Source organism: Vombatus ursinus, unplaced genomic scaffold (assembly GCF_900497805.2).
Source record: "Vombatus ursinus unplaced genomic scaffold, bare-nosed wombat genome assembly UNPS02014171.1, whole genome shotgun sequence".
Lineage (NCBI taxonomy): Eukaryota > Metazoa > Chordata > Mammalia > Diprotodontia > Vombatidae > Vombatus > Vombatus ursinus.
This window is the reverse complement of record NW_020953949.1, coordinates 5,104,357-5,129,431: the sequence shown is the minus strand read 5'-3', so window position 1 is coordinate 5,129,431 and position 25,075 is coordinate 5,104,357. Positions and strand designations below refer to the sequence as shown.

Genomic DNA, 25,075 nt, shown 5'->3' with positions numbered 1-25,075 from the left:
CTGAGTGCCAGGCATAGTGCTAAGCACTAAAGATACAAAAAGGCAATCCCTACCCTCATGGAGCTTACAATCTAATGGAGGAAAACAACATGTAAACAAATATATACAAATAAGCTATACAGATAATAGGAAATAATTAATAGAGGAAAGGCACAAGAGTTACGAGGGATTTCGTTAAGGAGTAGCTGCCCTCCTTAAAAAGGCATGCTAGATGTACTCTGGGACGCTGTCAGCTCTTGAGGACTTACTTTTTTATATTTCCCTTGTACCCTGAAGTAAATAATAGGAGAAGGGAATTTCTCTCCCTTACTCCCCTAATAAGAGCAGCAACAGCAAATTACACATGGTATGTGCAGCTCAGCTAAAATCCCACCTCTGCACAAGCCTCACCCTTGATGTTCATGCCTTCTAGATTATCTCCAATTTATTTTCTATATATCTTTTTTGAACATAGTTGTCTAATGTCTCCCCCATTAGACTGTAAGCTCCTTGAGATCATGGCTTGTTTTTTGCCTTTCTTTGTATCCCCAGCATTTAACAGTGTCTGGCATAAAGTAAGCGCTTAATGTTTGTTGACTTGACACTGATGCTAGATGCATCTTCATTATACAAAGATCTGGTCATAACACTCCTCTGCTCAAAACTCTTCACTGTTATTTTACTGTCTACTGAGTGAACCAAACTCTTCAAGCCTGGTATTCAGATTCAGGCCTCTCCACAAATTGGCACCATCTTATCCTTCCAGCTTTAGCTCACATTTTTCTCTTCCAGAAGCTCTATATTATAATATGGCTACATCTTCACACATGGTCTATGCTTTCTCATCTCTGTGCCTTTATTTCCTCATGATGTTTCCAATGTCTGAGGGAACTGCCTCTGCCATCTATATGCCCCTTCCACCTGCTGAATTACTACCTATTCTTCAAAGTCTAACTTAAAATAACATCTCTTCCATGAAGCCTTTCCTCCCAATAATGACCTTTCCCCTTTTGAATCTCATTTGTTTGCAAGTCTCATATATTTATTATTATATATTAGATATTTGTATGTCTTATTCCCTTACCTGACTGCTCCATAAGAGCAGGAACACTGTCTTGTATAAACTTTCTATCTTTCTCAGTGCCCAGCACAGTAATACATGTAACATATATTTTAAAAAGTCTCAAATGAAAAAATGTTCACCAGCACATCTTTATATCACATTTACTTGCTAAAAATTCTGTCTTTGTGTATTATCCTGATAGGAAATGATGTTGAGATTTGGATTAAAGATTTTCCCACATTATGCTTACTCAATGCATTTTTTTCTAGCACTACAAAACCTCCACTGTCTGCAGCAGTAAATGTCCAAATTGGAGAATGTTTCTAAAGAAATGCAAATTTATTACTTTCAAGTACTATACACAATATAAACTAAAGATATAAATGGGCACTCATAAGTAATGTGAGGTAAGTTAATGAAAAAAATTACAATTCACACCAAGCCTGCTGTATCAAACACAAGTCTTTCGCCATAGAAGACTTAATTACCGGACCCAGAAGTTGAAGGCAAATTACAAGAATCTTTAATATTACAAACTCTTGGTTTTAAAAAGCTACCAATTTTAGAGCAGGTTCTTCTCTGGGATTGCTTTTTGATTAGTTCCTGTTGCATCTCTTTCAGTGTGAAATAGAATCTTTGAAACTCTGGAGTGGCATCAACAAAGTCAAGGAGACAGTCCAAATTCTCTCGAATACTGGATAATTTAAACTTTGCTGAACGTTGTCCTACCTCCTCTTCAACAACCCCTTCTTCCTGAGTAACTTCCCTAGTAACATCTTCCATTTTGGGAGGGCAACGTGCTTCATTATCTCCAGTTAACCACATCCTGACATCACCTAAATTGGGCTCTAGGTCACCACATCGCTCAAGAATTTCTCTATAATCACCATCTTCTAAGCCTTGAATATTATATTCTGGTTCTTTTTTGTAAAGTAGATGTTCCCATGCATTTGCTATTGTTATTTGCTTTACTTCATCCCAACTCTTTGCCCAGTTAGAAATTGCACTTTTTATGTTATAAGCTTTGATTTCTGCAACTGTTTTTTCTCCTCCTGTTTCCTGTTCTTCATCACTCTCTTCAAAGATTACCAGACTCTCGTCAAGCTGCTTCCATCTATAAAGTCGTTTGCAGCTCAAGATCACACCCTGATTCATTGGCTGAATCAATGATGTAGTATTTGGGGGGAAGAAGATACATTTGATTCTCCCATCATTACTAATTAGAGACTCAGTTGAAGGATGGGCTGCAGAATTGTCTAAGAGTAACACTGCTTTTATATCCTTTTCATCCAACCTCAGGACATTAAGCTGAAAATCTCTAACTTCTGGAATGAAGTTCTGAAAGAACCATTCTGAAAATGATTCTCTGGTGAACCAGACCTCTTTACTGGACTTGTATATCACTGATAAAGTATTTACATCATCCTTAATAGACCTAGGCTGCTTTGATTTTCCAATAATAACTGACTTCAACTTGTGGGTCCCATCTGCATTTGCACACAAAAGAGCTGACAATCGTTCTTTGTTTATTTTCCGCCCTGGCATACATATATCTTTTTTGTTTGCCTGAATATTTTCTGGCATTGATTTCCAAAAAAGATCTGTCTCATCCCCATTATATACCTGAGCCAGACACAGTCTCTCCTCTTTGATGATCATGGATATCTTTTGTCTAAATGGTTCAACATTTTCTGAAACTGAACTCAGAATTTGTTCCCCACACACTTTTCGGTTCCCTATTGCATGCCTATTTCGAAATCTGAAAAGCCAACCAGTGCTGGCTTTGAAGTCTGTTCGACCAAAACACTGAGCAAATCTCTCAGCAGCAGCCTGAAGTTCCACACCTCTAACAGGAACACCTGCTGAGCGCTTTTGTTGGTACCACATGTAAACGGCATCATCCACATCACCATATTTGGCACCCGTTGTTCTTTTTCTTTTCTCTGCTCCGACTAATGGCATATCTTGCTTTAACACAAAGTCCAAAATCAATTTCTTATTTTTTTTAATATCATAAAATGTTGATTTACTGATTCCAAATTCATCCATTACGCTTTTAAGAGAGTGCCCAGATTCAATTCTACTCAAGACCTTCATTTTTTCCTCTAAATTCAATGTTGTGTATTTTCCTCTCTTATTCATAGTGAATGTTACTTCAATATACAGAAAAAGGAGAAGTTGGGAGAAAAACAGCAATATTGGATGACAATAAGTAAAAAGTTGAAAAAACACAGAGGGCACAGATATTGGTAGTAAAATACTGATAGAATGGCAACCACAGGTGGTATAGATTGGTGGGAAGGTAATAACCTAACAACGAACATCAAAACTGCCACTACTGGGGATCCTCCTCCTCCTTATTATTACAGCACTAGAATAATGAACTTTCAGGAATGTTTTGGTACCCTCTCACTTCTTGTCCTTCTCAAGTATAGACAATCAGGAAGGAAAGAAGACCAAAATGTACCCTGGAACCCTCCTTATAACCCTATGTGAAAGAAGGTGTATAAGACAACAGAGAGCATAAAACAGGAAGGAGGTACAAGCAAAGAAAAATCAAAGGATGCCTAGAGTCTCTAAAAGGTAGTTGAAAAGAGGGTAAGAGAGGGAACCAGTTGGTAGACTGAGATCAAATCTTTCTTTCCCAATGCTACGGCTTCACCTCACTGCTAAAAAAAAAAAAAATTGTACAATTCAGTAAATACAGCTAATGAGGCAACAGGCTAGGAACCTGGGACAGGTCTTCAGTCTTCCAGGACCTGCCATATGTACTATTTTGATGTTCTGAGAACTGGAAACAGAGGACATTCTGTTGAGTAGTAAAGTTGATAAAGCAGCCCATTACCAAAATAAATACAATTTTACCATATCCAATAACATGTCTTGACAAACCTCTTATGTTTATTACATTAGTTAATTACTAATTTCATGGTTGATAATGATATTTCTACTTTGAGTGAAGCTTTTTCCACACTCAGGTCATAGGATTTAGAGGTTGGAAAGACTTTAGAGATCACCTAGTCCCATCTCCCATTTTACAAATGAGAAAAATGAGTCCCAGCGATATTTACTTGCCTAATGTCACATAACTAGTAATGGTGAGAACCACTTGACCCCAAGTACAGTGCTCTTTCCATTATACCATGGTCTTTGGCTCTTTTTCTTATCCTGGTATGGGGTCTCTAATGAATTACTCGTAAGTCCAGCTTTCAGTGAGGATCTTTGGATGCTTATAATGCTTCAGAAGTATGGTAGTATTGGGATGCCCAAGTCTAAAAGCTTTATAAAGGTTTTCCCAAACTTTGAACGTTTAAAATACTTCTTCTCTGACTTGATTTCCTTGAGTTGAATCAATGCAGAGTTCTAAGAAAAATTCTTCTCATATTTGGAATACTTATAATTTCTCTTCAGTGTAGACTCTGGTGAGTTAGAGAGTTAAGATCATAAAATTTTTTAGCAGATGGAAGGCACTTTTAAGGGTTTAACTTGGAATTTTTGGTCTATTCTTTTCTGTAAATCCTTCTCTTGGGGAGTGAGTTCATGCAGTCTCTTAACTAGGGGATTTTTCCACAACTCTTTCATTCTCACTGTCTTTCCATCATTTTAGCATAATCTCTTGAGGTCTTTCTGGTAACACTCTCTGTGATTTCAATTTCTCAGAAATCTTCTGCTTGTTCTCATTCCTGATCCACAAATACATAAGAGGGTATAGAAATTTTAGCTGTCTTCCATTCCATGTACTGGGAAGAAAGAAAAGTTTGTCAGGGAATGACTGAAAGATTGACATTTCAGTTATTTCATTTCCCTTAAGGATAGTAACTGACTGAATTGAATGCATTTTCCAACTGTGTAGATTTCTCTCAAGTCTTTCATGTAGGAACTCTCTATACTAAGGATCTATGATTTATCCCTCACTTTAGCTGTAAGAGACTGAATACCTTAGATTCTGATTAATGGAGAAGATCACATGGAACACGACAGTCTATGACAATAGACTCGCTGACCAACATACAGTAGTTTTTGCAAAGCCAATTACATAGGTTTGACAGTCAAGCATCATTTAGCATTGAATAGAAAGAGGTTAAAAACAATTCTGCTCCTCAGACAAAGACTGCTCCATTCACTCTAGTTAGCAAACTACCATATGCATGCTATACCTCATAAGACAGAAAGGTAAAAGCAAATCAGTGTAACTACACACTGAATGCACATCTTGATCCCATCACAGCAATTCAAAAATTCATAGGATGTTAGAGCTGGAAGGGATCTTAAAGAGATATTCTCCTACAGGAGTGCTTAACCTGAGGTCTTCGAACATATTTACTATTTTGATAATTGTGTTTCAATATAATTGGTTTCCCTTGTAATCCCATGTATTTTATGTATTTAAAAGCAATATTCTGAGAAGGGGCCCATGGGCTTCAGCAGATTGCCAAAAGGATCTATGACACAAGCCAATTCTCTCTATAGAGAACTGAGACCCAAAGCCATGGCATGAACTAGGGTTCCCCCCAAACAAATTCCTAATAGAAGAAACTTCAATGGGAAATTTTGGAAGAGAGAGCACAAGTAGGCAACAACGAACTCTGAGAAAGTGATAGCATATTTATCTCTCTTCGGAAGTCTTTCCCCCCTTATCTCCATCTCCCTTCTCTAAACCTTGTTTGCCAAGCGATACCCCCAATCACTATTTAAAGGGCCTCCCCCAACATCCTTAATTCAACATTTACTACCATTATACATTGTTTAATCTTCCTTGTGCTAATGAAATCAGAGCGTTGCAGGGTTGACTCTTAGTTCAGAGGGGTGCAGTAAAGAGCTCCCTTTGAAGGCCTCTTAGTCCCAAACCACCTCCAGTCTTCCAGGGCAGGCTTCACCTACGCGCTTAAGTCATCGCTCGACTGTGTTCTCAAGCCCCGAGCAAACTCCCAGAGCACCAATTTCCTCTACAGCGTTTCTCGGTAGCCTTACGTCAATTCCTTTTCCCAAACAGGTGCCTGCCGAGAAGCAGGGAGGTGGAGCGGGAGAAGCAATCCCCGGGAGTCACGGCTCTACCCTTCACTCGCTCTGGGGTTTGGGTGTTCCCGGGACCCGCGCTCTCCTCCGTATGAGAAATACTCTTTGCACCACCTAAGTCAGGGAATTTACGTGGAGATCGAGCGACCCGAGAAGCTGCGGCTTTTCGCCGTGTGGCATCATAGAAACGAGAGGTTTCTCTGGTTAAACCAAGGGCGGGCCCGGCTGACCCTGGGGCGTCGGAGTCTCACTAAACGCCGACAAGCCTGGGTCTCAAGGAGAACAAGGCCGTGGCGGGGAACGAGAGGATTACGGGGTAGGCCTTGAGGACGAGACACGGCCCCTTACCGGGAGAGGCTCCGCGCCCGCCGCAGAAATCCTTACGACCTGCTTCCATTCCCCCTCAACCTCCCTCCCAAAGGAGAGGAATCGAGAGAGCCGACTGCAGAGCGCCGTAAAAATGGGACGGAGAAACCCGTAGAACCCGGAAGCAGTCTTCTACACACAGCACCACATGACGAGACGCTTCCGGGACCCCTCTAGGATCCGGGCGGGACCCGGTAATCAGTGGCATTTACACCTTCCCCCACCCTCCGACCTCTGAATCTTAACACACAGGTACTGCAGGGTATTAGGGAACCGGCAGGGTTAAGCGGGCAGGCGTCGGCCGAGCGTCACTTCCGGGACCGGTCAAGGCCTAGTCAACAGGACGCTGCCCTAGGAAGGGGTAAGAGACCGCGGCAGGAAGACCCGTGAGAGTGGCGCCGGACGGGGTGGGCGGGAGTAATGAATTGGGGGAGTCAGCAGCCCCTCCTTACAGCCCCGGCGCCGGGCTGGGCTTGGGGTGTCCAGGTGGGACCGGGGTTGCCGCGGAGTTTCTCTTTCGCCTCTGGTTGCCTTCGGCCCTGCTTTCATACGACCCTCCCCCGAAGGGACGTGACGCAAACTGACGTGACATCACCTACGGTGACGTCGCGCGGGGTCCCGGGGGCTGGGAATGGAGGGAGGGGATCTAGGCTGCTGCGCCGCGGATTCTCCGCAGGGCCCGGGCCTGGTTAACACACTGCCTTGTTTAAGGAGTCATGGGACTGAGAACTGGAAGGGACCTAAGAAATCACCCGGTCCTGTCTGCCCAGAGAAGGGATTTATCCGCCTGCAGCCCCACGGGGGACGGGAATAGCTCACTGGGAATAATAGCAGCCCACTTTTCCCTAGCGTTTTGAGGTTCGAAAAGTGTCCCTATTTTACGGATGATGAAACAGGCTTAGGGACTTGGCCGCATTATGTATCTATACACGTGTGTATATTACATACATACCCACCCACACACACCTTATTTGATCCCTCATATTCCTCTAGCACTGTACCTACCAAGTGTGTAATTGATCTTTAATAAATAAATGAATGAATTGAATAAACCTGCCATGTAGGGAAGTAAAGCATCCTGCAGTAAGTGATAAAAGTGTTTCCTGTGCCACACAGGATGACATGGAGGCCCACATTTTCATTCCCATTCCTGACAGCCGGGGCGGGAGGAAGTTTAGAGGTGGCTGCAGCCAACACAGATAGACACAGCAGTGTCATTAGCTCTTGGGGTGGCAGCAGATTCTTCTGGCCATAGGTTATCTTCTACCGGTTCTGGGAACTAGGGACATATGATGTGGCCTAGGTTGTTAGATAAACTTTTGGTGACAAGTAGGCCATAGACCCTGAAAGGTGGTATCTCCTTGTATGCAGGCTGAGCTGTGACTAAAGGTGTGTACTTGCCGCCAATTTGACAGAAGTTTTGTTGTCATAGATAGCTCTCTGAGAGCTTAGTGGAGCTGGGCCACATCTGGGACAGGCTGTGGGGTTCTTTCCAGGCACTAGACCAAGCCAGAATGACTCAAGGAAGAGTAAAGGGTCAGGGTTACAGAGGAATAAGTCTGCTTTGGAGGCTTCTGTTTTCTTTCCCAGTTCTTCATATTCTATTCTTGGCTTTATTTTTTCACATGAGATATCCTCAATATAATGAAAATATTAATAGTAAAATAATCTATATTTATATGATACTTTACAGTTTATGAAACTTTCTTCACAACAATTCTATGAAATGCTAAGTGTAAGTATCATTATTCCCAATTTTACAGATAAAGGACCAGAGGCCCAGAAAGATTGTAGTCTTACAGCTAGTAAGTCGTGAACCTGGGACTCAAACCCAAGTTTTCTGATTTTAAATCCACAGTTCATTGCTGTAGCTGATGACCTCTCCAGATAACGAGGAATAAGCTGGATCTCATCTTTACAACAGTGAGAAGATCTCTCAAGGTGAGAGGATCAAGGTTCTCCTCTGGGGATTATTATTTATGAATAATGTTTTGTGAAAACAATATTTATAAGCATCAAGGTTTGATTTTTCTACCATCTTTGTGGGGTCATTGTTAGTAGGCAAACAAATAAATGAAATCTTTGGCTAATCCCAAAGCTCTTTTTAATGCAATATGCTAGTGAACACCGGAAGTTAAATGATCTTCTGACTTTCTAGATGTTGGAAGTTTAAGTGAATAGAAATGTAACTAGAAGGGGGCTGTTTGGAAGTCAGGCAGGAAAAAACAAACAAACAAAAAACAAGGTACAAACTAAATTATCGCCAGCCTTATAGAGTGTCAGAATGGAGACTGTTTAGGGCTCCTAGGTGGTACCAAATGAATAATGCTTCTGAGTCTTCCTTACTAACGCTCATATTTTTCAATCTGCCCCCAGGAAGAAGATTATCCTAGTTTTATGCCAGAAAAGAGACACCTAGCCCTGGAAGTGTGAGCACCAGCAGGGCCACTGAAAGCAAGAGTAAAACTTTTTGAACAGGATGATGGCCATAGAGCTAATGGTGGCTGCAGATCTGAATCCTCAGATCCAAGCTTTATGGGAGAAAGAAGGGCCTCTAGGAAAAAAACTAAAAGAGAATTCAATCCAGAATCAGGAAAGTGTCCTACAGAATGACAAACCTGCTCCCGAGAGCTGCCGACAGCGCTTTAGGAGCTTCCGGTACCAGGAGTCAGCTGGTCCCCAGGAGACCCTTAGCCAACTTAGGGAGCTTTGCCATCAGTGGTTGCAGCCAGAGATCCACACAAAGGAGCAAATCTTAGAGCTGTTGCTGCTGGAGCAGTTCATGAATATTCTGCCTGAGGAGACAAAGACCAGGGTTCAAAAGCATTCCCCAAGGAGCATCAAGGAGGCAGTGACACTGGTAGAAGATTTGCAGAGTACACTTATAAGACAGAGCAAAGGAGACAGAAAGCAGATTCCCGAATTGGACAATGAGGTATGAGAAAAGTGGACACAGGGAGGGTAAGATAGAAAATATTGCTCTTGTTCTTCCAGAACTTTCCAAATTCATACTTTTATGGCAAAATACTTTCTCATTAGTGAGAGTCAGTGCTCAGGACATCTGTCCATGCTAATGAAATCTCAGAAGTTTCTTTCTCCCTTAGCAAAGAAAAGGGAACATCTTCTATCTTCTTTCTGGGCCAGACCATGGCCTTAACTTTATGTTGGTCCTAATTTCAAGTGTTTTATTTTTTGCAGTGTCTTTTTAATCACTTTTTATTTCCTATCAGAAATTCCAAGTTTTGGATTATTGGAATCTTTAACCAAGATCAGCCCAATATAGGATCGGCAAGGTTACTATGAGGTGGAACAGAGGGATATTTGTAAAAGTTGCTGTCCAGTGACTTGGTTGTCACATCCCTGGTCTTCCAAGTTAGGCCCTCTGATGCCTTAGGGTTACTGATTTTCTGTTTCAAAAAGTTAATATTTCATTTTATTCAATTAATTTGTGTTTGTAATATCATAAGATGATAAGAAACAAGGATTGTCGACATGAGTTTGTATGGCCAGGTGGAATACAATAAAAAAAAATTGGTGGTATGAACTGGTAACATGGATAATAGGGACATTGAGGGAATTTGGACAAGATGGAGGAGTTGATTGGGTCTAGGAAGACTAAGGATAAGCTAATGGGACAATCTAGGTTGATCAAGAAGGCAAGACTTGAATTTAGGCCCAGTAGAGAAAATACAAATAACCAAGAAAGGAATGAAAGCAATGCAAAAAAAAAAAAAAAAGGAAAAAAAGTAAAGGAAAAAGCAAACAACTCCAGAAAAGCATCAAAGAAAAGGAGAAAAAAAAAAGGGAAATGGAAAGATAAGAAAGCAGGAAAAATTCAATGACGGGAAAAAAAATATATATATACTAAGTTCAACTCTACTCCATACCAGGCAACTCATTTCCTGGGCACAGAAAAAGTTAGTTTTCCTTCTGTAGAAGTTTGCATAAAAAAATGAGCCACTGCCCTCAGGAGCATGATGGCAAACAGCAGAATCCCCACCTCCACCCCCCATCCCCTCTGGGCCCCATTCTGGAGAACATCAGGCACAATCTTTGGGTCTTGTGTACTCAGGTGTAGAGCTGTGCTTTGAACCACGAATAGTTCAACAGAACCACATGGGAAAGGAACCAGTTCCTTCCTCCCTTCCAACATCGCCCCCAAAATGGAAACTTGGTGATTGTGTAAGGAGGGAGCAGCAGCCAGCATGAAGGATCTGGTTTGATGAGGAAACCAAGAGGAAAAAAAGAATAGTAGGAAAATTGACTAGCACTTCAAAAGATCTGTGATTTCATCACATGTAGGTCCTACTGTAATTTTCACCAGCATGTCACAAACTCCGTATATCTCAGGAACTATATGAGTTACTGTGTAAAAGAAACTATTACCTAGTGATAAATGTTAATAATGTTCTGGTGACAAGCTTCTCCAAACTTAACTAGGCTTCTCTTGAGACAATGGATTATATGCATATCACCAGGCCAATACCAGAGCTTTTCTATTTGGTAGGACCTGCCAGAACTTGTACTCCACTGTTGAAATCTTTTTGAGGGCCCAGCATCACCTCTACATCATGATGAGGCAATGTGCTTCCTAACTTTTCACAGAATCTCTTTTTGAAGGACTGAACCCTAATTACTACTCTCTCCCCAAAATAAGTGTTGCTTTCTAGCCCGAGCCCTGTGGTAATAGAGGATGGGGATTAATTTCCAGGTTACAGTCCATGAGCAGGGACAGGAAGTACTCTCGGAGAAGGCAGCCCCCTTGGGAGGAGCATCGGAAGCACTAAGCTTCCATCTGGAGCCAGCCGAGCCCCAGCGTTTTGGGGTGTTCCAAGAAGAGGAATTGTGGAGTACCCACCCAAGACCACAGGAACCACTGAGCTGTGACCCAGAAAAAGAGCTCCAGCCTGTGCAGGAGAGGGGTGAGGAGCTTCATCAATAATTTCCTCCTCTTAGGGGTGGTGAGATTCAGTCAACAAGCATTTATTGAACACTTCCTTGGTGCCCAGAGCTGTACTAGACACTGGAGTGGATACAAAAGCAGAAAACACAAACCTTACCCTCGAGGAGACTACAGTTCATCATCAGGGAAGAGGGACTCTGCAGTGAAGGATGTGCAGGTCTCACAGATATTCAGATTGGAAAGTTGCTTGTTGGGGGTGAGGGTGGAGAAGCTAAGTGCGTGAGGGCAGGGTAGGACATAGAAATGATCAATGTTGCAGATTCGGCTTTCAGAAAAGAGAAAAAAGGGGAGGAACTTGGGCAGGGAAGAAGGAGACTGTATGGTCCTGATAGGTAAGTCTTAGTTCTCTAGGGGAGCAGGACAAAGGTTCTCAGTCATAAGGCAATGTATATCAGAACTGCCAGAAAAAATGCAAAAGCCAAACTCCTAAATTTCATACTAAATACTGGAGTATCTAGCTAACTGGAATATTCTATCAATCTGTGAATTTCAATTTAAAACCCTTTTAATTGTAGTAGTCTTGAAAACAGCCACTTATTGAGGGGAAATGACATTGTATGCCAGAAGAGGGGTAAGGAATATTGGCTCCACTTAAAAATACTTTCCACTTTGTTATTCATTTTCCTTTTGGACTGATGGAATATTTGTTCTCATTTGCAGTGTGAAGGCCACCTCTTTCCATGCCCTACTGAAGTAATCAAGAGATCTCTTATATTTCAGAAATAACCCTAAGGTGTCCCGTAACACAAAAGATAGAAACACTTTACTCCCTGGCTTTTTTCTCCCTCTTCAGCTCTGCCTGCTCACCAGGTTCCTGTCCTTCCCGAAGACAGACCTACCAGAGATTGGGAGGTGGCATCTGTAGTCTTCACACCTGAGTCTCAGGTGAGCTGCAGTTCTGAAGGTCCCTTCTGAAATCACATTTTTCCTAACTGGATATGACCTTGTCAACTTCCTTCTTTGCTTCCCATGAACCTTTCTGTTCAATAGTTCCACTAGGAAATTTCATGTGCTGTCTTCTGGGCTATTAGGCTTGTTGTGCAGAGGAGCTGGGAAACTTATGGGTTGCTTATTTATTCCTTGGGCTGCCTCCTCCATACCTCTTCCTTCCTGCCCTCTCCCCACCATTTATCCAGAGGTTACATATGAGGAACCAGCATCATCATCATCCAGAATTCCTTTTACACATTTAATTGTGTCTTGGTTCTAACTCATTATCCAGAGACTAAATGGTCAGATTGGTGGCAGATTGTGAGCAGGGGCTTGATCTCATTTCAGAGTCCTGTGACATTTGAGGATGTGGCCATGTATTTCTCTCAGGAAGAATGGCAGTTATTGCACCCTATTCAGAAGGACCTCTATAAGGATGTCATGCAAGAGACTTACAGCAATATGATTTCAGTAGGTAAGAACTTCATCTTAAAGCAAAGTGGGGGAGGTTCTCTAATATGCTTACCTTTTAAAAAAGGTATTTTATTCGTTTTAATCAACAAAGATCCACCTTTTCTCCCTTCCACCCCGCATTGAGAACACAAGAAAAACAAAACTCGTTACAAACACACATAGTCAGTTAAATCAAATTTCCACATTGGCCATAAAATATTTGTTTCATTCTGTCTTCTGAATCCTTCACTTTTCTCATTATTAGGAGATGGGTTAGGATGTTTCATCCTTAGTCCTCTGGGACTAATAAGTTTGTGATTATACTGATAAGAGTTTGGCACAATAGTTTCCATCACATTTATATACCATAACTTGTTCATCCATTCCCCAGTTTATGTGTACCCTCGCAGATTCCTATTCTTTGCTACCTCAAAAAGAGTTATAAATATTTTTGTACATCCTTAGAATTTGTTTTGTTTGGAACTAATCCCTCCCTTAATTTGCCCTCACTCTAATTTTTCCTCATCCCTTCTCCTCTTTCCTTCCTGTTTCCCTGTTGAGTGAAATGTATTTCTGTACCCAACTCTGTGTATGTATTCTTCCTTCCTTTAACCAGTTCAGATGAGAGTGAGGTTCAGGTGTCATCTGCTCACCCCACCCCCTCCTTCTTATTTGTATAGATGTCTACTTGTGCACCCTGATTATGTCAGATAATTTCCGTCAACCTTCCTTTCCTTGTCCACAGCTCCCAGTGTGTTCCGTCTTTACATCTTCTTTAAAGATCATCAAGATATAACAGAACCATTTCCAGGCCTTGTCTGATTGTACCCTCTATGAACATTGATGATGATAGAGATTAGAGGGGACATATGTATCATCTTCCCATGTTTGAATGTACAAAGTTTTTTTGTTTTGTTTGTTTTTGGTGAGGCACTTGGGGTTAAGTGACTTGCCCAGGGTCACATAGCTAGTTAAGTGTCAAATGTGTGAGGCCGGATTTGGGAGCAGCTAGGTGGCGCAGTGGATAGAGCACCGGCCCTGAAGTCAGGAGGACCTGAGTTCAAATCCGGATTCAGACCAAACACTTGACATTTACTAGCTGTGTGACCTTGGGAAGTCACTTAAGCCCAATTGCCTTAAAAAAAAAACAAACAACAACAACAAAAAAAAATGGATTTGAACTCAGGTCCTCCTGACTCCAAGGCTAGAGGTTTATCTACTGCATAATCTAGCTGCCCCTGAATGTACAAAGTTTATCTTTATTTAGTTCTTTTTCATTGTTCATTAATGTTTACCTTTTTATATTTCTCTTCACTCCTATGTTTGACCTTCAGAGATTTTCTGCAGCTCTGGTTTTTTCAACAGGAATGCTTGAAAATCTTCTATTTCAATAAAAGTCTCTCTCTCCCCTGCCTTATACTCAGTTTTGTTGGGCAAGTTATTCTTGGTTTTAAGCTTAGATCCTTTGCCTTCAGGAATATTATATTCCAAGTTCTCCAGCTGCTAAATCATGTGTGATCTTGACTGTAGCTCCTTGGTATTTGAATTCTTTCTTTCTGGTTGCTAACAGTATTTTTTTGTTGACCTGGAAGTTTTAGATTTTGGGCTATAATGTTCCTGGGAGTTTTCACTTGTGGGGTGTCTCTCAGGAGGTGACTGATTAGTGGATTTTTTTGATTTCCACATTATTCTTTGGTTCTAAGACATTTGGGCAGTTTTCTTGAAATAGAGTGTCAGGCTTTTTTCTTTGGTTTTGGTCACGGTGTTCAGATAGTACAATGATGATTAAATTTTTTCTCCTTGATTTGTTTTCCAGGTGAGTTGTTTTGCTATGAGACACTTTATACTTTCTTCTAATTTTTCTATCTTTTAATTTTATTTGAATATTTCTTGTTGTTTCATGGAATCATTGGTTTCTGTATGGTTCATTTCTAATTTTCAGGGAGATTTTTGCTTGGGCAAGGATTTGTACCTCTTAGGCTAAGGTGTGTACTTGTTTCCTATTCATTCTTCTACAGCTCTCATTTCTTTTCCAATTTTTTTCCTCAAGCATTCACATTCCACTTATAAAAAAACATTTTAAATTCTTCATATCCTCTAGGAATTACAGTTGAGTTTATGCTTAGACTGTGTTTTTCTCTGAGGCATAGCTTGTAGATATTTTAGAGTAATTCTCTTTCTTTTGTGTTTGTGTCTTGAGAGACTCTGCCATCCTAATAGTTCATTATGGCGTAGTTCTTCCTCCATACTCCCCTCCAATTCTTTCAGCTTACTTCTAGACTCCAGACTTCATACTAGATATTAGGGCAGAGCTTTGCGACGGTTCTGGAGGGCTGGTCTTATTGCTCACTTCTTAAGGTATTTAGTGTTACGTTATTCTAGAATCTCAGGAACAGGCTGGGGACTTGTAAGCTTTCACTGCTCCCAAAGTGGTTTGATCTAGAGCAAAGTCTGATTGCTGTCCCTCCTGGTCTGAGCTCTGCAAGTTGCCAAACTAAGTTTGGGTCTATATAGAAGTAGACTACTACTAGACTCTTCCCCATCAGTCAACTGGAAAACTTTTTTGGTTCAAACAGGTAGAACCATAGACTCTCCTTTGGTTTGGGATTCCTGCTGAATTTATTCCTCTACAGGCTGGGCTAGATGCTGAAAGTGAGACCTTGCTTTGAGCCATGTGGCTGCTGCTACTGGATTCTGAACTTTCTCTATACACAGCCCCAGGGTCTCTTTATCTGAGAATGTCAGATCCCCTGGGCAGGTCCCTTTCTTAGTCCATCCTAGATCTCTGACCTGGAACTGTGTAGTGGGTAACAAAGTCACCAGTATGCACTGTCCCTGTCACAGTGTCCTGGTATGGGTCTGAGATCTCTTGTCCTTGACAGCCTCTCTTAATAGTGCAGTGCTCACCACCAATATGCTCCTAGTCTGACCTCATTCCCAATGTTCACAGACCTCCCTTTCTGTCTTCCTATGCTGACCTAGGCCAGACAGACGACTCACTGTATCATTTTCTGGATTTCCCCACTGGTGGTGTGCTTTTTCTAGATCTGTGTTTTGGATTTTGTGTAGGGAAGCTGACTGCACTGCTTCCCGTCACTCTGCCATCTTGGCTATGCCTCTATGCTCACCTTTCTTAGAATACATCCAAAGGATTGAAGCATATCTTTTGAACATGGCCAATGCAATAATATGTTTCACTTGACTGTGCATATTTTTAACAAGAATTTTTGTTTTGTTTTTCTATTGACAGAAAGGATGTAAGAGGAAGAGAAATAATTTTTAATTGAAAACAAAATTAAATTTAAAGGAAAAAAATGCACACACGCCCCAGCTGGAAAGACTTGCCTGCCATAGAGTTCTTTTTATAGTTTCTTCTTCAAATTCTAATTACCTCCCTCTTTAAAACTTGAAACAGAGGATTTGGGACATTTAACCTGTCTTCTATTTAGAAGTTCATGTCGTCTCTTCTGGATCACATATTTTCCAAGGGAGCACATCCTCAAAAAATAAAAGTCCTTATCTCTACATCATTCCCTTACTCTAGTGATCTTGATGACAAAGAGAAAAATAAAAAAAGCTGATTGACTTCTGGCTTACTGGATTCTCAAGGCTGATGAATATTCATCTAAGTCTTTTCATGTCATCAGTAGCCCAAGTGGTGGGGGCCAGCCCTGGGCAATATCTGGTCCCCAAAACCTTTAAGTTTCAGGTCACCATTTTATGGAACCAATTTTGGGAATGGAACAAATCGGATAATAATTCTGTGCTTTTACTTTATTTCCACATTGACATCTCTGGATATCTTTCTATACTTTTTCTATACTTCTTACCTAAGTCAGCTTGAGTACAGAGATCACTGACCTTGAAACTTTTCCCTGAATGTCCCTATTTATTACAGGATCAAATCGATCTTCATAGTTAAGAGGCTGAAACATTATTAAAATTCAGTTGATTTGAGAGAGAGATGTCTGATACTCTCTAGGGTTTAGTTGCTGCTCCTCTTCCTCTCAACAAATAAACCGAGTCAAATAGAGCTTTCAGGGGAAAAGTATGGTATATGCCTATCCTTCAAAGGCAATACTAACCTTAGTCAGGAGACCTGGGTTCAAATTCTGTCCCTGACACTCACTAGCTATGTCATTTCTGAAAATATACATGTTTTTTTTTTCCATTGGTAAGATGGAGATAAAAACTAACTACTTCACAAGACTGTTGTGAGGAAAGTGGTTTGTGAATTGTTAAGTCCTCTAGAAATGTGAGTTATTATTATCTACATAATTTGTTTCTCAGTCCCTTTCTCTCAACATACAACCATAAGAGATACTGGAGCTAAGATCCTGCACATTCAAAATTAAAGTCAGTGGTGAGGCTGAAGAAACTCAGCTAGTGCATCACATTTCCTTAGAAACGTACAACACCTTCTAAGGAATCATTGGGTCACACCTGAAATGTGTTGTTTAGTTAGTAACAAGTCACTGTCAAGATGACTGCTACTTATTTCTTCTCCTCAGCACTGTTTCTGATTCCCAAACCTGAACTGATATCCTGTTTGGAGCAAGAAGAAGAGCCATGTGTCACAAATTCTAAGGAATCTAAAGAGATCCCAGAAGACTCTAATACAGGTGAGCAATGAAGGAGAATGGATCAGACTAACCCAGAAATAAATATTCTGGTATTCAGTGCTTTCAGGATGTTAGCAATTTTAGAAATTCTGTTCTTTTATTTATTTTTATCAACCATCATTAATTTTTTTTCCCCTTTCTTCGATTTCCTTTTTCTCCAAAATAGAAATGACTGATTCTTCTATTTATCCTAATGAGGTTAAGGCTACAAGTGAGAATGAAAAGCCTAAGGCAGTACATCATATTCCCTTAGAAGTACAAGCACCAGACAGTACTTTATCTGTATCTAAAAAGACTGATGAGAAAGTTCTCCAGAGAGCAGAATTGAAAGAAGTTCATGAAAAGCAGCGTGGAGAAGGAAAGCCACAGCAAAATTTACCTGTAGGAAGATGGAAGAAATTTGCTTCCTGGAAAAAAAGTCTACGAAAACTCATGGAGGTCCACAAGAAAGCCTGCACGGGAGAAAAACCTTTCAAATGTCAAATATGTGGGAAAAGCTTCAAAGTGAGCTCTGACCTTATTAAGCACCAGAGAGTCCACACTGAAGAAAGACCCTATAAATGTCAAGAATGTGATAAAAGGTTCCGATGGAGCTCAGATCTTAATAAACACTTGATGACACATCGAGGAATCAAGCCACATAGATGCTCCTGGTGTGGGAAAAGCTTCAGTCAAAACACAAACCTTCTCACTCACCAAAGAACGCACACAGGAGAGAAACCCTTTAAGTGTCATGAATGCGGAAAAAGATTCAGTCAGAACTCTCATCTCATTAAGCACCAAAGAACCCATACGGGTGAGCAACCCTATACATGTAGCATGTGTGGGAGGAACTTCAGTAGGCGTTCAAGCCTTCTAAGACACCAGAAACTCCACAAAGAAAAGGAAACAGTCAATGTCCTCGTTCTGAAGGAAAGCTCCAAGTGGAGCTAAACCCTGAAAAGAACATAGATTTATATGAATTTATCAATATTTGAAAAATGTTAAGGTGTAAACCCCATTTTTCTCTAAAGAGAATTTAAAGAGACTATGCAAGAGGGAATGGCAATATTTCCAGTACATAATGATTTGTTTATGACAAGAAAATTCTTTATAGGACAGCTATACTGATTATATCTGACAAAATAACAAGTATACTATGCCAAAAAACCAACTCTTCAAATAGCAGATGTTGTCTTGAACCAAAGAATAATCATCATACATATACAGTGTGGAAAGGAATGCTGATCATGTATTAGTCTTTTCTGCCACTCTCAAAAACACAAGTTAAAATTACTATCAGAAATGGCATTCCCTAAGACAAAGGGCAGACACACACACACACACACACACACACACACACACACACACACACACACGCAAAATCATTATCTTTACTGTTGCAAGTACATCAATTTCCTATTCTAAAATTCTTATTCCAAATTCTGTGCAGCAGAGATATCCTAAATTATGGTTTTCCCAAGCATTTTGGTTAAGATTTTCTCTTGGGCCTCTTGCTTATATAAACACCATTCACAAGATTGACTACTCTAACTTCTTGCTTAACGTCTTAACCTTTAGCAGTCAAATCCTGTTGATTCATTTTTTGCTTATTTAGTTTGCAGAAAAAACTGTGAAGTAAAAAAACTATCAGCTCTTATGTTTCTTAATTGATAGTTTATGGAAGATGATGGATAGCAAGCTATTCTCTGTCTCTAATGAAACAAAATTGCATTGGAATTTACCTCAGGAGGAGAACTGCCAATTAGATGTGAGGAGTACACATTCAGGAGGTTTTGGAAGGAGTTCACAAGGTCAGGTACAGAATTTTTTTTACCTGGAAAAGTGAACAAGAGGATAGGACAGCCTTGCAAAATAGCACTTGCCTAAGGCCCAAAAGAAAAACAATCAGCTCTAAGTCTGTTACCTTTCAGTTAATATTCCATGGGAAACTGGAAACTTATTTATTACAGACAGGATCTTGTCATCTCTTAGCTTCCTGATATAGAGAGCACTTGAAATGTCTGGGTACAAAGGGGATAGTTTGGCAACTGGTATTAAAAATGGTAATAAGATCAGAAAAACAACATGTCAGTATCAACTGTCTTATATTTATAAGCTCTCAATGGACAGAACTGTCTGATTTTTTTTTAACATGACACATAAATGTACACATAATAAAAGCTTCCTGATAATAAGTTCAGTAGGTTGGGTAGTTTTTATGGTTTTATAAATTTTTGAGGAACCTACCTGCAGATCAGTCAATCAACAAGCATTTGTAAAGTGCCTAATTTGTGCCAGGTACTGTGCTAAGTTCTGAGGATACAAATAAAAAATTCTTGGGAATTCTCAATTCAGAGTACATTCCTGACTGAGATGGGTTAGTCACAGCCTTGCATAGAAATCACATAATCAGAACTGAAGAATTTGAAAGGACTTTAAAAATCGTCTACCTCAATCTCTTCATTTTAGGTTATAACTAGCATATGGCTACATAGCTACTTACTTATAGAAAGAACTAATTCCAATTTACAGGGTTATATCCAGGACTGTATAAAACAGTTTTTTTCTGAACCGTGGTTTCTCCATGGCAGTTTCAGCCTGGCCTGAATTCTTAGGTCCATGCCCCTTCCTCCCTGCCTCTAACACTCAATCTCATTTCAAGATCAGAAAAGGCCAAGCAGGTAAGTAGCAGAAATGTTAGACAGATAACCTGTCATATGATGCTATGACTTCCTGGGAGTCTTTCTGTCCCACAATATCTCCTTAAAGTCATGTTTGAGATTTGTGTCTCCTTAATTCTATATTACTACCTTGACTCCCCCCTTCCTCACCTCCCCAGGTGAATCAGAACATTTCTGTTTATTAGCTTTGTGTTTTCAGGTGTCAGCCTCTGTTCAGATGAACAAGTAGGCATGAAGATGAAAATGAATTTCTTTAAAGTGATTTAGGTTCCTCTGAAACAAGCCAGGGGATAAAGACAAAGGTCTAAGCCAAGTGCTCCAAATGAAGCCACTTACTGGTGTGGGGCTAGTCCTTCCACCCATGTGGTGTTTATATGCCACTCACCAACATTAAAGCAGTTGCTCTAGTTGCAATGTAATCTTTTTTATTAACTGTCACCCCTTGGTGTTCTCATTGATTATGACACAGTGAGGTGGATACTTAAAGGGAAAGCAAAGTCTGCTAGGAAAAAGAATTCTGGCTCAGAAAAGATTGATCCTAAGTATGGTACTATCCACTAGAGCTTCAAGGAGCCTCCAAATAAAAAGCAAATGATAAGGCCCTAAAAAGGTGGAGGAACTTTGCTAGTGTCTGGAAGGCAGTTCTAATTCGATGCAGTGAACATTAAGCACTTGCCTAGGACAAACACTGGTTACAACGCTGCCAATAATTTATGTTCTATTGGAGGCCAGAGGGTGTAACACAACATTCACCAATTCAATAATAAATGCCAACTATTTGCAAGGCACCATAGTATACACTGTGGTACCTTATGTTTTACTAGATAGGCATAGGATGTACATATGGGCAAACGCAACATACTTGAGCGATAACAGCTACTAAGAGGACCCAGAAAGGTTTTTGTAGGAGTTCATGTCATGAACTGAACCGTGAAGGAACCTAAGCAAAGGTGAGAAAGGAGCACCTTCTAGGCATAAAGGGTAGCCCAGGCAAAGATACGGAGTACAGATTGAATGCTAAGTTTGGAAGACTGCTACTAGGGCAGCCTTAGCTGGAACATAGCATGCCTGAGGGGAGCAATATGCAGTAAGTAAATTGCAGTAAGCAATATGCAGAAAGGGAGGCTGGAACCTATATGTGAAAAGCTTTAAAAGTTAGGTTAAGGCATCTCTATTTTATCCTAGAGGGAATAAGGAACTTAAAAATTTTGAACAGAGGAATGGCATTATCTGAACTGTGTTCTAGGAAATCATTTGGTCAGCTATACTGGAATAAGGATTGGGGAGAGAGACTAAAGCAGCAGAAAAACAAATCAGAAAGCTAATATTAGTGGACCACGCAAGTGGTGATGAAGATCTGAACTGGGGTAGTTGGCAACTGATTAGATATGGGGGATGGAGAGAAGAAAGATTCTGAAGTTGTGTATCTGGAGGACCAGAAGCATGGTAGTATGCTCTACAGAAATAAGGGGGTTTGGGGCAGGGCCAGGTTTGGGTAAAAGCAGAAGAAAATCAGTTACATTTTGAACATGATAAATTTGAGATAACAGGACATTAAGACTGAGACACCCAGAAGACAAGTTGGATTGGAATTCAAGAGCGATCTTAGATGTGGATATACACTTGAGCTGAAAGTTATCTACATAGAAATGCTAACTGAACTAATGGAGATCATCAAGGTAAAATGAGAAAAGAGAAGGCCCAGGACATAGCTATGGGCAGGACATATATGATGATCCAGCAGGGGTTACTGAAGGGGTCAGGAAGGTAGGAGAAAAACCAGGAAAAATTAATGTCATGGAAACTAAGGAAGAAAGAGTACCCAAGAGAAAGGGGTTGTCAACAATATCAAAAAGTGCAAAGAAGACACAGGATAAGTACAGGAAAAAAGCTATCAAATTTAGCAATTAGATTGCTGGTAACTGGAGAGTTCAGTTTCAAACCAGTAGTGGTATAGAAAGTCAGGATTAGCAGGCTTTGAGAAATGAATGGGAGATGAAGTAGAGACAAAGAGTTTAGATCAGAGGTTCCCAAGCTTATTTGGCCTACTGCTCCCTTTTCAAAAAAAAAAAAAAAAATTATTCAGCACCCCCTTGGAAATCTACTTTATTTAATAACCATTTAATGCTTTTTAAAAATTTGCATCATTTCAAAAAATTATAATTTTTTAAAATGACACCTTAAATTTAATAATTTATTATGAATTTGTGGGTTTTTTCCTGCATTCAAATTTTGATCATGCAATACTACCAGCATGTAATCATGTATCTTAAATAAGTTGTTACAAGCACATATTCCTGCCAATGCATACTGGACTTCCAACAATGCATAATATGATGGCTTGCCAACACTTGCTTGTTAAGACCTGTTGGCAGACTTGACCACTGATTGGTTAAAACTTACACTTTGTGTGTTTATTTGGAAAATAATGTAATCACTATGACTTTAACTCTGTTACACAACAGATGAAATATGTACACAGTTCTTCAAAATTTTCTTCTCTTCTTTCCTTATACTTCACTGCCCTCTTATTTTTATTCAACACCCTCCAATTGCACCTGAGGCTACTACACCCACCCCAACTATTCCAGCCCCCCTCCCCATGGGGCAGTATTGCCTACTTTGAGAACCCATGGTTTCAGGGGTGGGGAACCTGCAGCTTCGAGGCCACGAGGGGCCTTCTAGGTCCTTGGGTGCAGCCTTTTGACTGAGTCCAAGTTTTACAGAACAAATTCTTTTGTTAAGAGGATTTGTTCTGTGAAATTTGGATTCAGTCAAAGGACCATACTTGAAGACCTAGAGGGCCACGTGTCGTCTTGAGGCCAATGGTTCCCCACTCCTGGTTTAGATGATTCTAGGAAATTGCCTGTGAAAAGAACAGCAACAGAATCACAGCATGAGGGCAGGCCATTTAACCTCCCTTAGCTCAGTTTTTTCATCTATGAAAACAATGACAAAACCTATTATACTTACCTCACAAAGATATAGTGAGGCTCAAATGAAATAATATATAAGTGCTTTGCAAGTTTTAAATTGGTATATAAATGGGCTTTAGACTTTGATAACTTCCTTAACATGAAAACACAAAACAATTCTCCATCTAGAAAAGTTCATCAAGACCAAGTCCTTATACTGGGCCTTCTACCACAACATTTTTCATTTAAACCAAATCAATGGTTTATTGGCATACTTAGTTACTAACCCAAATTTCCAGAAACTAGAATCTGCTGTACTAAATTTTTACCTCCTCTAAAAGACCTATTCATTCACTAGAAGGAGGAAGAAGTAATTCTTCCCCCTTAGTTATGTTTTTTTTTTTTTTTTATTAAATAACAGGTCATGAAAGTCTTGCTTCTCTGGATTCTTCATAATCATTTCTCACATATAACAGTATTTCATTATATTCACATACCACAATTTAAGGATTCCCCAGCTGACATGCATCTACTTTATTTCCAGTTCTTTTCTACTCCAAAAAGTGCTGCTATAAATATTTTGTTGTGTATTGAACCTTTACTTCTATCTCTGACCTTGATCCCTTCAATGGCTTCTCTGGGTCAAAGAAGATGACCGTTTTATCATCCTCTGAGCACAATTCCAAATTACTATGAAGAATGGTTGGACTAATTCACAGGTCCATCAACAGGGTTAGTATAGATACCTTTCCACAACCCCTCCAATACTGATTGTCCCCATCTTTGCCATATTGCTGGGGATGAAATGAAGCCTCAGAGTTATTCTGATTTACAATTCTCTTATTATTAATGATTTGGAGCAATCTTTCATGTGGTTGGTTGTTATCAGTTTGCAATTCTTTTGAGAACTGTTTGTATCCTTTGACCAATTATCCATTAGAGATAAAATTTTTTCATCACTAACCTTTAGACAACTTCTAGGAATCATTTCTAATTTTACCATGGACTTTCATAGTTCTGTTCCAGGCATCTCTGTCCCATTCAAATGAGACATACTGACTTGGGGATAAATTCCCTCTCATTTTAAATAGATCTCTCCTTCTCACCTGTCATCTGTAGAAATTTTGTCTCCTCTTTAGGCCTAAGACACCATTGCTTTTGTAATCTTAGGTGGGGCTCTGTAGGCACCATTAGCTTCAGCGGGAGACTGTGGGCCTCCTGTCCAGTTTTCAGTGATGTCATCTCCTCTGAAAGCAGTTAATGGCCTTGAACACTGTCGCTGATCTGAAAACAAGCCCTATGAAGTCCAAATGAAGTTGGGACTACTCAGACAAAGATAAAACTGGACACAGGAAAAATCACCTTGAGAGAAGAAAATTCCCTGTATGTACCTCACTCTTTCTTTCCATTTTAGCAGTAGAAACTGAGCTCCATTCCTTCAGTCTCTCCCCTATTATACAAGGCCTGCATACATGGCTACCATGATCGGTTTTTGTTGTTGTTGTTGTTTTGGTCCAGAACTATGATTTCATTGACTTAAGGTACTCCTTCCAGTGAGGACCCCTCCTCATCCTTACCAATTTAGATCAGCAATTGCTCTATAAATTACTTCCAGTAACCTAATGAACTAATGAATGTATATTCTTAAAACAAAACTATTACCATCACTCCCACATTCAGGAACCTTCAAGAGCTCCCAAACGTCCACAGTTCAAAATCCTCTGTCTGTCTTTCATGGCCCTCTATATTCTGGGCCCAATCTCCCTTGTGTTGTTGTTGTTTCAATCATGTCTGACCCCATTTGGGGTTTTCTTGGCAAAGATAATGGAGGGGTTTGCCACTTCCTTTTCCAGCTCTTTTTACTGATGAGGAAACTGAGACAAACAGGGTTAAGTGATTTGCCCAGGGTCACCCCAGTAAGTGTCTGAGGAAGGATTTGAACTCAGGATGATGAATCTTCCTGACTCCAGGCTGGGCACTCTATCCACTGCACCACCTAGCTGCCCAACCTCCCTATAATATAACCTTATCTTTCCCGCAATTTATGTCTAGCTGGATAGGGCTCCTTATCTTTGCACATGCTGTTCCCACAACCTGGAATGCTC

At 40.3% G+C, this 25,075-nt stretch overlaps 2 protein-coding genes across 7 annotated transcripts; one reads left to right on the top strand and one right to left on the bottom strand.

Moving 5' to 3' along the window:
* Positions 1-1,177: 1,177 nt before the first annotated feature.
* On the bottom strand, positions 1,178-6,666 carry TIGD7 (tigger transposable element derived 7). Of its 4 annotated transcripts, none has more exons than XM_027859643.1 (2): positions 6,407-6,666; positions 1,178-4,782 (listed from the first exon to the last, which is right to left on the bottom strand). In XM_027859643.1, exon 2 carries the CDS (start codon positions 3,182-3,184, stop codon positions 1,523-1,525), a length of 1,662 nt encoding a protein of 553 aa, XP_027715444.1. In that variant the 5' UTR covers positions 3,185-4,782; positions 6,407-6,666; the 3' UTR covers positions 1,178-1,522. The 4 variants fall into 4 exon arrangements, with proteins under 4 accessions (XP_027715444.1, XP_027715445.1, XP_027715446.1 ...); XM_027859644.1 differs by lacking the exon at positions 6,407-6,666 and adding an exon at positions 5,776-6,395; XM_027859645.1 differs by lacking the exon at positions 6,407-6,666 and adding an exon at positions 5,784-6,395.
* ZNF75A (zinc finger protein 75a) lies at positions 6,590-19,822 on the top strand. Of its 3 annotated transcripts, none has more exons than XM_027859640.1 (8): positions 6,590-6,676; positions 8,283-8,365; positions 8,801-9,359; positions 11,136-11,346; positions 12,181-12,272; positions 12,666-12,792; positions 17,282-17,392; positions 17,559-19,822. In XM_027859640.1, exons 3-8 carry the CDS (start codon positions 8,904-8,906, stop codon positions 18,323-18,325), a joined length of 1,764 nt encoding a protein of 587 aa, XP_027715441.1. In that variant the 5' UTR covers positions 6,590-6,676; positions 8,283-8,365; positions 8,801-8,903; the 3' UTR covers positions 18,326-19,822. The 3 variants fall into 3 exon arrangements, with proteins under 3 accessions (XP_027715441.1, XP_027715439.1, XP_027715440.1); XM_027859638.1 differs by lacking the exon at positions 6,590-6,676 and adding an exon at positions 6,703-6,785; XM_027859639.1 differs by lacking the exon at positions 6,590-6,676 and having other exon boundaries at positions 8,207-8,365.
* Positions 19,823-25,075: the final 5,253 nt, after the last annotated feature.